Source organism: Gymnoscopelus braueri (genome assembly GCF_963280865.1).
Source record: "Gymnoscopelus braueri genome assembly, chromosome: 6".
In the NCBI taxonomy this organism is placed as follows: Eukaryota; Metazoa; Chordata; class Actinopteri; order Myctophiformes; family Myctophidae; genus Gymnoscopelus; species Gymnoscopelus braueri.
Genome location: NC_137607.1, coordinates 37,029,427 through 37,046,516, shown reverse-complemented (window position 1 = coordinate 37,046,516; position 17,090 = coordinate 37,029,427). Strand labels below are relative to the sequence as shown.

Sequence of the window (17,090 nt, the reverse complement as noted above, 5' to 3'; positions counted from 1 at the left end):
TGCAGCCAGCTGTAAGTGCTCTTTTAGAGCGGTTTTGAAGGGGAGTAGGGATTCACATGTTTTTATAACGAGGGGTCTTCAACAGGGGGTCCGACTCCGGGACCCTAGGGGATCCTCAGAGTTAGGGTCCGCCACACACATTAGGCCTACATGTTTTCTAAGTAGCCTAACTAACTTATACACAATGACAGTGCTGTCAAACTAGTCTATGAAGCTATCTTTGAAATGTATTCAAAAGTTTAATCTGCAACACAATTTTATACAATATGTAGTGGGGGTCCCTGCTTCATCTCTGGTTCAGCTAAGGGGTCCTTGACCTTGAAGGGGTCCTTGATCTGAAAAACAGGTGAAAAAAATGAATTGTTCAACGTTTTCCTCCTATAAACCCCTCTATAACAGACATGGACCACAGGGCGGTGTGCGCCGGCTGCCATCGTCTCATACGGGATAAGTTCCTGCTCAGACTGAACGGCGGCCTGTGGCACGAGGCGTGCGTGAGATGTGCGGTGTGCGGAGAGCCGCTCAGAGACAGCTGCTTTATGAGGGACCGCAAACTCTACTGCAAACACCACTACTCACAGTAAGTGCTAATTGACGTCGTTGATTGCTGCTGAATGATTTAACCACTATTAGGCCCGACATCATAGCCGATCTGCAAGCTCAGGCTCATGTGTTTTCTTAAATTGTTTGAAATATGAAAAAAGGGAATTTTTACTTTATTTATTCTTGCTTTAATGACATGCCCAAAATAGGAACGCCGGGTTGTAAGTGGTTAATTATTGGGTTTGCATAGCCTACTATAGATGTTCCAGTTCCATGTATACATTCCAGTTCCATGTATACATTCCAGTGCATGCTGGATTAAAAAAAAAACATCATAGTGGAAATTGTAGCTCGCCTTACATTTTGCAATTCAATGGTCATATCAGTATTTCCAATTTAGATTTTTTTTGTGATTATGATCATCCATTTGCGATTTGCCACATAACGGAATGTAGCATGAAAGTGAAGAGGGAGATTTTATTAGCAATGACAACATTATTTTTGCTCTCCTGAATCATTTTGATTCAAGATTAAGTCATTGCCAAATGTATTTCAGTGAAATTTTAAAATTCCTTAAACCTTATTATTTTACGGTTAAGTTATTTATCCTGCTAGCCAATACTGTAATGATCTAAAATAGGATGATGACGATGGTGATGATAATTTAACACATTTTGCTTAAAATGTGCTGTATCCAGTTTGTACATTGGTTTGCAATTCAATTCAAATTAATCAGATATATTACAGGCAGTTGCATGTACTATATGATACAGTATGCAATTTGATAGTATTACAATGTGAGATGTAGGGATAGTGAACATATTGTAGAGACAATCTTCACAAATTAAAGATAGACCACTAACGCCTCCTTAGAGCTTAGTTAATAACATTGGTTTGCCTACGATTGGGTTGACTTGTAGCCTAATTGTCATTTTAGTTTTCACTGCTAGTTTTTATTCTACCCAGCAAAAATGTGCATTCCCATGTCTGGTCTGAACTGTTCTCCTATAACTAGACAGGTAGATCAAAAACCCGCTGTACTCTAGATTCACAGGACTGAACATAAGAAATACTGGTAGTCACCAACTCTCATAACCTCTCATAAGATGTTGCAAAGGTCAGGCTGTGTGGCTCTATTGTAGTTTTTGGTTTAATGTTAAGTCTATTTGCACCAAGGAAATCATGTCCATGTTTGTCCTTGAAAATATAAAAGTGTAGATGACAGACAGACAGACAGACAGACAGACAGACAGACAGACAGACAGACAGACAGACAGACAGACAGACAGACAGACAACGGGGGACAAGCAAAAAGGTAGTGAAATCTTTATACATTTTATTCAACAGTAATTGGATCTAGTATTCTGAATGTGTAATACCCTGTGATTTAAGATAAGGTCTTTGGTTATTTGTGTATTTGTAGCAGTGTATTGTTTGCACGTATGTGTGTGTGTGTGTGTGTGTGTGTGTGTGTGTGTGTGTGTGTGTGTGTGTGTGTGTGTGTGTGTGACTGTGTGTGTGTGTGTGTGTGTGTGTGTGTGTGTGTGTGTGTGTGTGTGTGTGTGTGTGTGTGTGTGTGTGTGTGTGTGTGTGTGTGACTGTGTGTGTGTGTGTGTGTGTGTGTGTGTGTGTGTGTGTGTGTGTGTGAGCGTTGACTTCCATGGAACTTGGCACAGGGCACTGGGAGAACAAGGTGACTGCAGGAGGAAGTGGTGTTGTGGTCCCTGGAATGCAGGAACGCCATGTGCATGCGCACACACACACAAACATGGTCACACCTCCACATACACAATCTTGGGTAGAGTTCAACTGACACATTGTCAAAATGTGTTAAAATTTAGAGGCCCATTCGTGTGGCAACTGCAAGCTGGGGACAGCATATGGTCTCTTCAAAGAGGCAGTGCTACCCCATAGTCCCACCCATAAGCCCCCCCCCCCCCCACGCACACACACACACACTGACACACTCACCTAAATAAGAGCCAAGGCAAAAATGTGCACACCCTAAAAGGCGGCAGCTCACATTATTTCTGAACAATTTAGTGATGGTCATTCTGCCAAGCAGACAGCGAGATGGGAAACATGACACTCCTCCGGGCGGGAAGTGGTGTAGTGCAGGACACAGGCACCTTTACGGGTGCAAAAGTCATTACAAAACCACAAAGCCAGCTTGTTGTGATGAACATTCTGTCTAATAAACGTATCGGTTATCACTTACACGTATGAGTCACTGAGCAAATGGCAAAATGAGATATCTGACATAATCAGCATGGCTCTAGTCTAGAGAGTGGAAAGCCTGATTAATGCCTAATTTATCCTCCTCCTTACGATGGCACGCAACACCCTTGTACGATGGAGCATAAATGAAGCATAACTCTTGTGGCCATTGAACATGATGGCCCACGCACCGACAGAAATTCAGAGCAGTGCAGTAATTAGAAGAATATGGGGGAGTGAGCCATATGTTATTGGGTCAGGGGGATCCCTACCGGAGAGACGATGAGGTGAGTGTGAACTTTTGGGAGAGGCGGTGCACGCCATGATCCTGGCGTTTTGTGCCATGGCATCTGGATATAAGGGCTCGTAGGAGCCCCCGCGTCGAACACTGGGACAACACCCAGCCGACCGTGAGATATCTGACCTGACCAATTAGCAGGAGGCCTGGTGCCAATGCACCACCTCTAAGGTCTCATGTCTCAACCCCACCACCACCACCACCATACCCCATCCTGCTGCCCTGGCCAGGGTTCTGGCACCTTACACCTATACGCTGCTATTGTTCCAGACAGGGTTTTCAAATGAGGTCAGGGTTTCTCTCTCTCTCTCTCTCTCTTTCTCTCTCACTGTCTGTCTGTGTGTCTCTCTCTCTCTCTCTCTCTCCCGCCCTCTCTCTCTCTGACCAAATGTCTTCTCCTTCTGTCTATAACGTCCTTTCTGGCACTTTTGCAAAGCCAGCTACCGGTGTTGATTATTTCATACTGTGGCAGCATTTGTCACCTACCACATATTGTTACTTTGTGTTTGGATCTCACCTATTTTTTCCTCATTGCTCACCTTAGTCAGAATTAGCCAGACGGAGGTCTTGGCCAGCATGCATGGAAAGTGTAATGTAATACTGCCAGAACTGCAATCACTCGAATCAAGTCATATATTCACATATGAAGAGAAATTTTAGATTAATTTCAGAGATGTCGTTATATGTTCCCTATTCAGTAAGAGCATCACTCTTAAAACATTGTATTACCTTTAAAAAAATATGTCTTGTTTTATAGCAAAATCTGCTTAAATGCAGGCTCACTCCCCATTTAAATTAAATTAGGCATTTAACAGATACTCCTATTCCAGATCCCGAGTGACTTAAAAGTGTGAGATCAGATTAAATGGCATGAACCCAAGTCACCAAACGACAGGGTAAATGCACTGTACTGTACGTAGAGTGCAAAAAGAAAATGTAGTGCTTCAAAGAAACTAGAATACCAGGTAAACATCAAACTTGTCTAAATCTAACATGCTTAAACATGTGTGGTCAAGCAAACAGTATGTCTATCTAAATAACATAACATGTGAATAAGTAAGGAACGTAAATCTACATACAGTATAACTAATATACTGTATATCAAAATAGGCGACAAGAACTGATACAAGGAAAGAGGAGTGCTAGGGGTGAGGTGGATTCCGAAGAGGTGAGTTTTCAGACGGAAGTGGAAAATGGGGAGTGAGTCTGCAATCGTGACTGAGGTGGTGGTGGGGGGGGGCAGAATCGAGAAGAGTAGGATGCTTGGAGCATTGGCCAGACGTGATCGACCTAGCCTCATTTGGAACCTCTCCCTCCGCTATATAGCTCCGAGATGAGGTCCCACACAGCTCGGTGCCTGTGGGGGGTGACATCGGCGAATATCTTTCACTATGCATGATTCTTACCCTTTTCCGCACATCGTATCCAAAAAGCAAAGGTATTCTGCCCTGCTCTCAGATGTTTTAACTTTTAGCAGAAAAGATAATCTAAGCGACGGGTTGAAACAAGCGTTTAAATCACTTTAAAATGTCAGCCTGTGGCCAGTCAACCCCTGTCCGCAGGCGCAGTACTGCTCCCGTAAGATTGCATTGGGAAAACATGCCACAGGCTGACTAAATAAGCGATTTAAACGCTTTTTTTCAACCCGTCAGTTAGATTTTATTTTCCGCTAAAAGTTAAAACATCTGAGAGCAGGGCAGAATACCTTTACTTTTTGGATACGATGTGCGGAAAAGGGTAAAAGGGCCCCACAGGCACCGAGCTGTGTGGGACCTCATCTCGGAGCTCTGTAGCGGAGGGAGAGGTTCTGATTGGAGCTAACATCGACCTAGTGTGGACTTCTATTAAGCTGAGGCCAGTACAGCGCATTAGCACACATTCTTTCTGTTTGAAAATCTGGTGTTTTTTGTTGAGTGACACAGCCGTGCGACATTGTATAAATGATAAGCCTGCTGCCTGATCCAGTGCTACTTCCTGATCCAGCTACACTGACAGACTGATGTTTCAATTGTCAGATGGATCAGAGGATACAGATTGGTTGAGCGGTTCAGTGAGCGCGGGTATAGACTGGTGACCTGATTGGTCATCACGTCAGCATTGTGATCAGAGTTCTACTTGACCCCGAGATCCTTATCCGATACATAGCTTAGCTTCTATCAGTGTGTGTATGAGTGTGTATGTGTGCGTGTTCACTAGAGGTTCCAGGTTAACCTGATCCAGAAACAGGATCTGTGTGTCTGCATCGTGTCCACCAGACCAGTGGTGTGTTTGTCTGACGGCTAAAGGTCAGCTTTACAAGTCAGGTCAAGAACAATGGGAAAGAAAGGCTGTGCTGGCGTGTGTGTGTGTGTGTGTGTGTGTGTGTGTGTGTGTGTGTGCGTGTGCGTGTGTGCGTGTGCGTGTGCGTGTGCGTGTGTGTGTGTGTGTGTGTGTGTCTTCATGTATGTGCAGGCAGGTATGTGTCTGCATACGTATGTTCAAGTGTGTCTCTCATCTAGTTTTAAGAAATAATACTTTATTGCGTACTGGTATCGCACACACAACCAAGTATAAATCATTGGATACATTTCCAGGAGACATATCAGACAGTCAGTGTGTCCTCTACTGAGTGATGTCAGTATGGAGGAAGGCAATCTTTTTTGCTGACTTATTTATCTGGAATGTTCTTGTCACTAATTGCCACGTTTAAATCCAGCGTGACCGCGCCTGATCTCCTGGCAGGACTTCTGGACCATGTCAACGGAAACTCTGAAATATTAAACACCTCGAGCAGCCCTAGAGGTGCTTTTACCTTTGCATTAATGGTACTTAAAAGTACTGCGTTAGTACATAATCTAATTAGATACGCACTGGGCAGGGCGTATCACAGGAAAAGCAATCCGCTAAATGTATGTGATCTCCCAAGCGGTAATGCCTACGGTTGTTCCTCGTTGACATCTCATGCATTAGCATCATGTTGTGCCATTGATTCAAGCACTTCTGCGTTATCATAGGAACCCAGAAACATTCAAGGTATTTCCCGGGCTGTACGTCCTTTGAAATACTTCTTTGATGCGTCTACCGTTGCCACAGGAATGTGCATACCACAGACGGTATGTTGGCCATATTAAAGCACATACCACTGGGACTGTGGGGCAGACAGGCTGGGATCGGTCAAGCAGGCCGGCTGACCCTTCTGAGCTTCCTGGAAAGGGCTTTACCGTTTCCCTAGCGACCCCACAGCAACGGTAATAGAGCCCAGCAATGTTTGGTGTCAGGATGCTGCCGTTCCAGACCTTTTAAAGCCTAATTTACGCTCCGTCGCACGACGGTGCCGCACGTCAAAAGTAGACCTACATGCTTTCGAAGTGTCGCATCCCGAAGTGCGACGACGTATGAATCAGGCTCTACATGGTCGCTTCAACACAAGTGTTTGTTTCATCTGGTTTATATGCATTATTTTTCAGATTTAGTAGTAGCCTACAATTTGTTCAGCTGATTCCTGAGTTCCAGTTCATAGTTGAGAGGAAACATAGGCGGGAAATTCTGTGAAATAACCTTTTGACTATCCTACCTGCAATGGTACTTCATGGTTAGATAATTCATTGCAAAGTTTTGCATATTTTCTTCCTCGTTGTCATAAGTGTGCCGTGCTGCACTTAAATAATATGTCCTTTTGTTGTCATCACTGGCAGGATAAATTCAACATACATTATTAACTCATACATTTTCATTATAAATGAATTACTGCAAGATAGTGTAGTGATATAGGTTTAGGAATATGGGTGTGTGTCAATGATATACAGTATGGTATTAGGTGTGGGATATACTGATATAAGGTAGCATACAGATACATGGGTATAAAGATAGATGGGTAGAATAAATTGATACATTCATAGCATATACAAGGTAGGAAACATGGATATATATAGGTAGGATATCCAGATGGTTATATACAGTATATACAGATATATTGGTAGGATACATGGGTAGGTCATTGATATAAATGTAAAATCTCTCTCCTTACTGGCTACATGGTGTATATGTACACGTTAACAAGAAAAGGAGAAAAAGGAGTGCTGTCATGTTCTCATGCCTCCGTGGTGACTGGGGCCAGTTAACCCCAGTCAGTCACGCCTGAGAGACAAACACCAGCTCCAGAATGATGACGCATCATCCTGCGTGACAGACCCCAAATGCCGAGGTGCCAGCCAGCGGACAATAGTCCTGCTGCTTGAGGACTGGCTTGGCCTTTGTCCCGCTCTGGTTAAGCAGACTTAGAGATAATTCTGCGGATAATTCCCGGGACCGGCGGCCCCAGCCTGTCCCACCGGGAGACCTGATTCCCCCCCTCTGCCTGGAGCCATGGCCTGCCGAGAGCCTTTTCTTCCCGCCTCCCCGGGAGCACGGCCTCGGACACGGTAGCCGGAGCCCCGGCAACAGTCTCTGAGGCTTAGCTCACCAGCTCCTGGTTGCCAGGCGCTAAGACGCACACCCGCCACTCTGGGGGTATGTGTCTGAGTGGCTGGGAGGAGGAGTGGGAGGGGACAGGACAGGGGTGAGGGGAAGAGGCCGGTCGGCTCCTTTTGAGTGACAGCTCTACTTCTGCAACATTCCCGAAGGCGACCATAAGCATTTTTCTAGTCACTGGAAAAATGCTTATGATCGCCTTCGACCATAAGCATCATTTTCTTTTCTATTGGGGTGGACTGGGCTCTTGTACCTCAAGGTGCTTAGGATGATCAGGACAAACTTTTACTAAAGCAGCAATCAGCTAAACAAAGACGTGGCTTGTGCTATATCGATATCGGGTTAGGGCTGGGTAATGTCAGATTCAGAATCAGAATCACCTTTATTGTCACATCACAGGTTTACAGGTGCAAAGGGGTGAAGTTCGTTGTTGTGCAAGCTCTATCATTTTTTATGTTTTCTGAAAGAGAAAGGAAAAAAAATAAGATTGGGGGGCAGGGGGAGTCAGGGGAAAAAAAAAAAAATCGATATCATTTCAATATCGTGATATGAGACTTGATCGTTTGGGATTTTGGATGCCATAATATCGTGAGATGGCATAAGTCGTTTTAATCACTTAAGCCCCATTTAATTATTTCAAGGATATTTTGAAAATTGCTAAAATAGCTGATCTACAAGTTGTGAAATTGCTTTGAAATTAAATTTTTGCTATTATATACCGTACATATACAATACATCAAAATGATATTATCATCACAATACGTATATCGTGATGCCCAGCCCTACTCCCAATTGTTCACTGGATTCTTTATTTCTCAGAGTCCTCCCATTCTGTCTTTGTCTCACTCTTTCTTCCTTTGCTTCTGTCTCCTGTCTCCTGTCTCCTGTCTCCTGTCTGTCTGTCTCTCTGTCTGTCTGTCTGTCTGTCTGTCTGTCTGTCTGTCTGTCTGTCTCATCTGTCTCTCTGGTGCAGTCTGTTCGCGGTGCGTTGCGGGGGCTGTGCGGAGGCCATCTCTCCAGCAGAGCTGGTGATGCGCACAGCGGCTGCTGTGTTCCACCTGCGCTGTTTCACCTGCAGCGTGTGTTCCTGTCGCCTGCAGACCGGCGACCGCTGTGTCCTCAGGGACGGACGGCTCCTGTGTGCCAGAGAGGACTATCACCAGTGTCTGGTCAGCCCCACCTCCTCCGACACAGGTACACACTGGCTGTGTGTGTGTGTGTGTGTGTGTGTGTGTGTGTGTGTGTGTGTGTGTGTGTGTGTGTGTGTGTGTGTGTGTGTGTGTGTGTGTGTGAGTGTGAGAGAGAGAGTGCGTGCGTGCGAGTGTGAGAGAGTGTGTGTGTGCGTGCGTGCGTGCTTGTGTGTGTGTGTTTGAGGTTCTCAGTTTCAAATCCTTGGCTTCTATTTTTCAAATTATTTCATTTAGTGTGTATGAGAAGTGACAACTCAAACAACAAAAGAAAGAAAGAAAGAAAAAAGAAAAAGTAACTATTAAAAAATATCAAAATGATCAGTATACAGTAAAGGTATAAAATGTTTGCAGTCTGGGACAAGACCAAAAATGATGTTCTTCTACCTTTCTGCATCCGATCCACCACCATGTGCCCTTCCTTTGTTCCTTTGTCCATGGTCATGGATGAACAAAATAGAAGCTGCATTTCAACCTGGCCTTTTTGTCTTTTCCCTTCACTAGGTAAAAGTGATGACGACGAGGAAGAAGAGGAAGAGGACAGCGAGAAGGCTCCAGGTAGACGTAGCAGCATTGACGACGCAGACAGCAAACGGCCCAAAAGGCCTCGCACCATCCTGACCACACAGCAGAGACGAGCCTTCAAAGCCTCCTTCGAGGTCTCTTCCAAGCCCTGTCGAAAGGTACAGAAGGCTTTGTATTTAAAATGTATCCTCAAATACTGTCTACTGTCTTCGTCTCAGATATTTCATTTTAATTAAATAGGCTGCAATAAGCTGGCTATTGGGCTGGGGTTTTATCTGTCTACTAAAGCTAATGAAATACGCACATCTCTTCTTTGAGGTGCTGGGTTCGAAATGCTCATATAGAAAAAGTATAACAGGGTTTTATTATTTTTCTATCTGTGTACTGTATGCCTTACTGCACTATTCCCAGCATATGAAGTGAGTGTATTAGGGAAAAAGAGAAATGTATCAAAACTCTGTCAGAGTATTTTATGTTCTTGTGAAAGCACTATACACTATATTAGGGAAAGATGTGAAAAATAACTGAATACTGAGATTACAGCTGAACAATGGGCGAATATCTGTAAAACACGGTACACAACAATAAGCTCCATTACCTGGCAGGAACTTTGCTGGAAAAACATAACTCGTTTTTGTATTACTCCCAGGCTTAAATCGGTAAAATTGGGAATACCTCTACATTCTAGAGGAATTGTGATGAAAGAGAGGCAAACCATTACCATGTCTTCGGGGGTTGTTCAAGAACCCAAGCCTTCTGGAATGATGTGTAGGAGAAGATGCAGCAGATTCTTACAGAAGCTTACAAATACCAAGGACCTTCCTTGCTCCATATTTGGGGGATCTCAGATGAAGTGACAAGGAGTGGAAGATACCTTTTGAAAACATTCATTGCAGCATTAAATAAGGCCATTACACACAAATGTGGAGCCCTTGTCTGCAGAAAATTGGAGATTTTTAAATGAAAAATATTCCTTTTAGCCTGTGGCTGGATGGAACGGCCTTTGAGGAAAAAAATGGGGGAAACTGATTGATTATACTGTCCATGTGAGTGATATAAAAGCTAGGGATGTTATGACTCTCCAGGTAATTATTGGCTACTATTTATAGCACATTGCTTTGCCCCATGTCATGTATGCTGAGTACATGTGCAATACATGACTTCTAAAATTACACATGGAAGGAAAGAGAAAGGAAGATCATGGGAAAGAAGAGGAAAACAACACTGGGACGGGTAATGGAAAGCAAGAAAGAAAGACATTCTTCCTTCACCTTTTACTTTTTTACTTTATTTCTTTATTTATTACTTATTTCCATCTCATTTACATGAGTGATATTATCATTGTACCTTTCTGAATGATGGAATTGTCATTTATTTATTTTACACAAGATGACGGATGTTATGTTTGTTTCTCCTTTTTCTGTATTGATATGAAAACCTAATAAAATACAGGTGATTTCAAAAATGGGGAAAAAATAAAACACTAGACAGAAAGGAAATATAACAGTGCTTTCATAGCATATGTAGAACTGCGTTATAAGACATTAAAAGAGCTTATTTACTATACCCAAGTCTTCACTACTGTAAATGTAAATGTAATAGTTAGTCCAAATTCAGAAACACATTCTGAATAGATTGTTTTCCTCATTTAGTTAAAAAAAAAACATCTTCTTTTAATTTGAATTGTCTTTCATTTTGCCGAGGTTGCATCAAGAGGGTCACCTTCCCCTCACCTCTTGTCCCTTGTGTTTTTCACCCTGCCTCACACACTCTCTTTTCCACCCCTCCCTTCCCCTCTCTCTTTTCTTTTCTTACCTTCTCCCCTCTCTTTCTCTCTTTTCCTCCCCTCCCTTCCCCTCTCTCTTTCTCTCTTTTGCTCCCTGCCCGTTTCTCCCTCTTTTCCTCCCTAAACCTCTCCCTCTTTTCCTCGCTGGCCCCCTCTCTTTCTCCCTGTTCCTCCTTTGAATCCTTTTCCAAGGTAAGGGAGACCTTGGCAGCAGAGACTGGTCTGAGTGTTCGCGTTGTCCAGGTCTGGTTCCAGAACCAAAGAGCCAAGGTAACACACACACACACACACACACACACACACACACACACACACACACACACACACACACACACACACACACACACACACACACACACACACACACACACACACACACACACACACACACACACACACACAAAGTCATATGCACCACTAATTAAAGGACTCTTTCGACACTGTGCTCGGCTGCCAGAGTGGAAATCAGTCAGGTTATCTCTTCATACAGGAAACTGATGACATCTTACTGCAAGATCGCTGTAGATTAGGGCCTGTATTTCCTTACAAAGTGGGCACGTGTGTGGCTTTCCCCTTTGCAATGAAATATGCCCTTTTCTTCGCTATTAATGCGTTTCAAATGAGTGGCCACAGTCTTATGAAGAACACGGAGGGCTTGCATGAGCCTGCGTTGCAGAGGGGCTGTCGAGTGAGAGGGGATTTTTAGTTGGACTCAGTGGCCTATATTTCACCTTTAATGTATCATACAGGGTGACCTGTACTGTACTGTAGTACTATATAGACTATCCAGTAAATATTAGGCTTGATTGCCTCAATAGCCAATATGCATCCCTCTACCACACTACAGCCACGTCTTGTCAAAGTGTTACAGTGTATGCATATATATATATATATAATATATTATATATAATAATAATAATATATTTATTTATAAATTTTTAACACAGTTGCAAAGCACTGTACAAAAAATACATAAAACAAGATTGATTGATTGAGAAATAGAATTGGGTGAACATTGTTCAAATTAGAAAAATGTATAAAGAACACAATAGATGCAAAATACTGTAAATTAGTAGAAATAAAAATAAATAATAATTCAATATTACTAAGAATTATAGGTAAATATTAAATTAATTAATTAAATAAATAATACATTAAATTGAGCTTGCTCTTATCCTGCTCTCTCTCTCTCTCTCTCTCTCTCTCTCTCTCTCTCTCTCTCTCTCTCTCTCTCTCTCATTTTTATTGTTCGCCTACCTTACAAAAGTGATGGTGTAATGTACAGTATATGTCATGCTTTTTATTATTATTACCAACTGTGCCAAACACCTCCATAAAATATCTAAAAATAATACAATAATAACACTGAGCTTGCTACTGTAGCCTAATGTCCACAGCTGTCTTTATAACAGGCAGAAAGGTCATGCCAGAGGATCTTATGGAACATTCTTTTGTCACTTTGGTTCTGACCTACTCCTTACTGCTGAGTGTTCCTTCTCAGAGAATATACAAAATAGATAAATCAATAATTTAAATTTTCCCCTATAATGACATTGCCTCTCTATATATATTAAAGTAAAGGGTAAACTGTTGTGCCCTTCTTTGTCCTTTGTTCAGGGTTGACGGTGGTCTCAAAAACATAACTTAGGAAAACTGGCAGAAAAAGACTCGCTCTCTACATAAACTTTTAAGGAAGACTCCTTAGACGGAGACTAGAAAGTATTTATTTCATTTTAACATGCTCATAAAGTGCTCTGTGCTCAACGTGAGGGGTGCAAAAAAGTAGTAACCTTCCTCAGTGCTATATGAGTGGATCACAGACAGACTCTCTCTCTATATATATTGCAATAATAATGGGTGGTTGTCACACAATCCCAGGGCACACCTGGACATGTCTCACGGCACGCCAGTGTGCCTCAGCACACCGTTTCAGAACCACTGTGCTGATTGACCAAAATGACCTTTCCAGATGAAGAAACTTGCCAGGAGACAGCAGCAACAGCAGCAGGAGCAGAGACAACCACATGAGCAGCATGATCACCCATCACATCACACAGGTACTGGGGCCTTCCAAACACCCTTTTCTAAAACACCATTAAAAACACTTAACCCCTATTTTATACTTTGTCGTGCAATGGTGTAATGCGGTAAGAATAGGTGGTCTACAAGTTCACAACAGTGCTTATAGAGCTGCCATTTGGGGAAATGCCCTTTTATTTTATTTTTCTTGTTTTTTTGTTTGTTTTTTTTTTCAGCTAATGGCATGCCCAAAATAGGGGTGTCATGTTGAAAGTTGTTAAATGTTGGCTCCATGCATTTTGTAGATAAGTCACTGTGCTCAGACAAGGTGTTGCCTCAGAATCCCTTTGTACGTTTTCTATGCAAAAGAATGTATTGTGAATAGCCTACTGCCAGTTGCAGGTTGTAGACCATTCAAACATTAGATGTTACATGTAGCTGTCAGACATTATGTGACATGAGTGCTGACACTCTGGTGCTCCACAGCGCCCCCCTGTGGCGGTTTGACCTCTGACCTGGACCCCCTGGGCACCTCATACCCCAGTCTTCAACACCACCACCGCCACCAACAACAGCAGCAGCATCAGCAACTGGGGGTCACCACCCTGGAACAGCAGGATTATGATATGGACCCCTTCAGGCAGGGGCTGACCCCCCCTCAGATGCCTGGAGACCACATGCACCCCTACGGTACGGACCTCATTATTGTCTTTAAACCCATTAAGACCTGAAGCCGATTCTACAAAATGTCTTCTAAATCCCACAGTATTCTGAAAAACGTATGTTTCTAAATCAGTGGTGCTCAAACTTTTTCATGTCAAGGACCCCCAAAATTATATGTATTTGGCCCGCCGACCCCCCATCTAAAAATATTTTGTTCCAGGGACCCCCAGAAGCAAAGATTTGAGTTCAAATGTTCGTTTTAAAAGGATATATATATTCAAAGATTTGCACACATTTTCACGATTTCTCAAAAATAGCAGATATACAAGCTTGCAGCACGGCACTCGGTGCCGCGCTATGAGCTTGTATATCTGCTATTTTTGAATAGCCAAAGTGTAAAATAATGCTTTTTAGCTCAAATCAAAAAATGACACAGATGCGTTCCAGGTTAAAGGGGAATGAGTGCCTAGGCCTACTTTGTGTGTTTGCTGCTCTGTAAGGCTGAAAAATGACAGAAGGGTAAAAGGTCCTCTGTTAGTACACTCTGATGTCAACAATACAGATTAGGTTAGATTTACGTGTGCAAGGCCAAGGCAGCATTGACAAGTAGTCAACGGTATTGTATTGTCAAGTTTAAGGTCGGCCTGGTATGTTTATCCTTCAATAGTTCTTAACCTGTAGAGGGCAGCAAACTCACAGAATTGACCTAGGGTTTTAGATTATCATTCAGTGAAGTATTTCCACTGTGTTCAAGCTCCTTGAGTTTCTGTACCTCGTTTCTGACAATCGCTTTGAGATTTACGGCTAAGACTGACATTTTGCAACAATTCGGCTGAATCACTGCACAATCACCACAATCTCAAAACCCTACCACGGCTGTGTTTTGCACACCGCGTTTGAATAGAACATTGGCCCCGAATGTTTGTAAGCAAGGTCAACAAAAGTAAATACTGTACAAGTCAACTGACGTGAACATGGAAGACTACGTACCCATATCTGTTTATCCATTTTGATTAATCTAGATAGGCTACTATATTTGTTTAACCCTTCTATCACAAGGACTGTCTCTCTCCTGTGCATACTGTGGATTGCCTGCGCATTATGCTAACTTAACCACTTAAGACTATGTTGTCATATGACAAATAGCCAAGATACAAGAATTATTTTTAAATAAATCATTTTTTTGTTGTTGCACAAAATAGGGACGCCAGGGTTAATGTGTTTAAAACAAACATATGAACATTGTACATCTTTCTACTTCTGAAGGTTTTAAGGGCCTATATGGTGAAATAGACGGAGACCCTCTGTGCCACCTGGCTGACAGTGACTGTCTGTCCCTGGGGGACTCCTCTCTGCTCACCCCCATCGACCGCCTCTACTCCATGCAGGACTCCTACTTCACCTCCTGAGAGAGGAGTCCCAGCTCTGAGAGAGACAGAAGGAAGGAGCATCTCCTTGTCTTCCTCACTCTACCCAGCCAGGGCCTCCTTCCTGTTCCTCTGCATCTTTGTTCCTCGTTGTCATGTATCAACCCCCACCTGCGAATACTGCACTGATTGTTAAGGAGGTGAGTGTACTGCTGAGGGGAGATGGATAATATATTGTCACCTGACCATCCTTTATATAGACAGGTTTCTGCGCAACTAGGGAGCAGACCACAGCACTCTTTTAAAGCATATCTGGAATGCATCTTTCCAGTTTGAGACAGACTTGTACCTGAGGTCATAGACATAAATACGTACATGCCTCATTGGCCACTGGGCCGCATGTCAACGCCGCCATAACTCCACTGCAACAAATATAAGTGGTACCTGAGAAAGTACCTGAGACAAAAACATTTTTTCTGTTTTATAACCATTACTGTTACTATCTGTGTATAATAAGATGTTTTGGTATGAAAACCCAATTTCTTCCAAAAATTTTTTTATTTTGCCAAGTATCCTACATCATAAATACATGTCTGACATTTGTAATAAACCAAACCATGGGAAAATCGGTTAAGAATTCAGCGAGTTACGATGAATTTAATTGTGAAGAGACCTCCTGCCTCAATAGACTTACATGAGGCACGGTGATGACACTACATCGCTTCAATGAACAGCAGCGGCCAATGAGGTATCTACATTTATATCTCTATGCATGAGGTCACGTGATCACACGCTGCAGCTCGCTGACTCCAGAGCCGTGAGAGAGAGAGTCGCGTCACGCTTTGATCTCGCCGCAAAGCGGGCTGCTATGGGCTGTAGTTCCAAACATTGGAACTTCCTCATTGAGATAGACAGAGCATTTCCGCATTCCATTCTCACATTGGGAGTCAACGCTATAGTGTCGTCACTCTCATAGTTATACCACGTTGGCTGACTCTAATCACACACGATTAGAGTAATCAGCTGTGCATGTTTCAGTCAAATCGGTTTTGCTCCCTGCATGCCCGCACACCCAGTAATGTCCGTAAACATGATACCTGTCTATAGGTTAGTGATAATTATCCTGAGAAATGCATTGGGGTTACACTACTGCATCCTACAATGGCTCTTCGAGACATTTCAATGTCCAAAAACTGGGATATCCCATCATCAGATTTGATCTCAGAAACGTCTCATGTATACTGCTGACAATTACTACACTGCCCCCCAATGCTTCACAGTTCGCCTGTACAAAAGGCACAGTAAAATCCTTAGTGAACTCTGAAGAGTCCATGTGGTTACATTTTCTCTCTCTTAAGAGTTAAATTATCATTTTATTGTGTTGGTCTCCACGATGTGTTGTGAGCGCATGATGGCTTTGACCCTCCCTCACTCTGTCTGAAATCCAGATCGGTGTGAGAGAAATAACGTATATATTGTATGTATCTGTGTATTTGTATTTATTGACATTATGTGTGTATGCTGTTTGTCCTGTAAGAATCAACACTAAATAAATAACGGCTTTCATACGGTGAAAATTCAGTCTTAAAAGTGTGGAGTGCTGTGCTTGCGCATTGTGTGTACTGCAGAATATGACATACGACTTATAGTCTGATAAATATTAAGGGTGGGTCCGCGGTGATATATTTGGGACCCCAAATGTGCCATAGATACTACAGCTCATTGCTGATCTGTTATGGGAATGATATGAGGGAAACTGGACATATACAGGGCAGGCCATACAAATCATTGCTGATTTATGGGTATAGGGGATTCATGTTGAGGGTTACAGCCAGGTCAGTCTATCCACAGCACTTATCGGTCCGATCTAGGTGACGGCTGAGCGAGGCATCTTCCAGTGGCTGTCAGGTGGATCATCAGACGGTAAAAGCTGAGCTATGACAGCGGCATGGGTCAGCGGCAGGTAAAGCATCACATCCACACGGCCCCAGACATCATCAACGCTCACATTGTGTGCCTTCGCGGTCAAAGGCCCT

General features: G+C 43.0%; 1 protein-coding gene across 1 annotated transcript; it reads left to right on the top strand.

Annotated features, from left to right (window-relative positions):
- Positions 1–401: 401 nt before the first annotated feature.
- lmx1a (LIM homeobox transcription factor 1, alpha) lies at positions 402–15,096 on the top strand (the record flags this gene model as incomplete). Its single annotated transcript, XM_080431961.1, has 7 exons — positions 402–580; positions 8,481–8,701; positions 9,199–9,377; positions 11,198–11,275; positions 12,975–13,062; positions 13,511–13,714; positions 14,954–15,096. The coding sequence occupies 7 exons, from the start codon at positions 402–404 to the stop codon at positions 15,094–15,096; spliced, it is 1,092 nt and encodes a 363-aa protein (XP_080288087.1).
- Between the last annotated feature and the right edge of the window lie 1,994 nt (positions 15,097–17,090).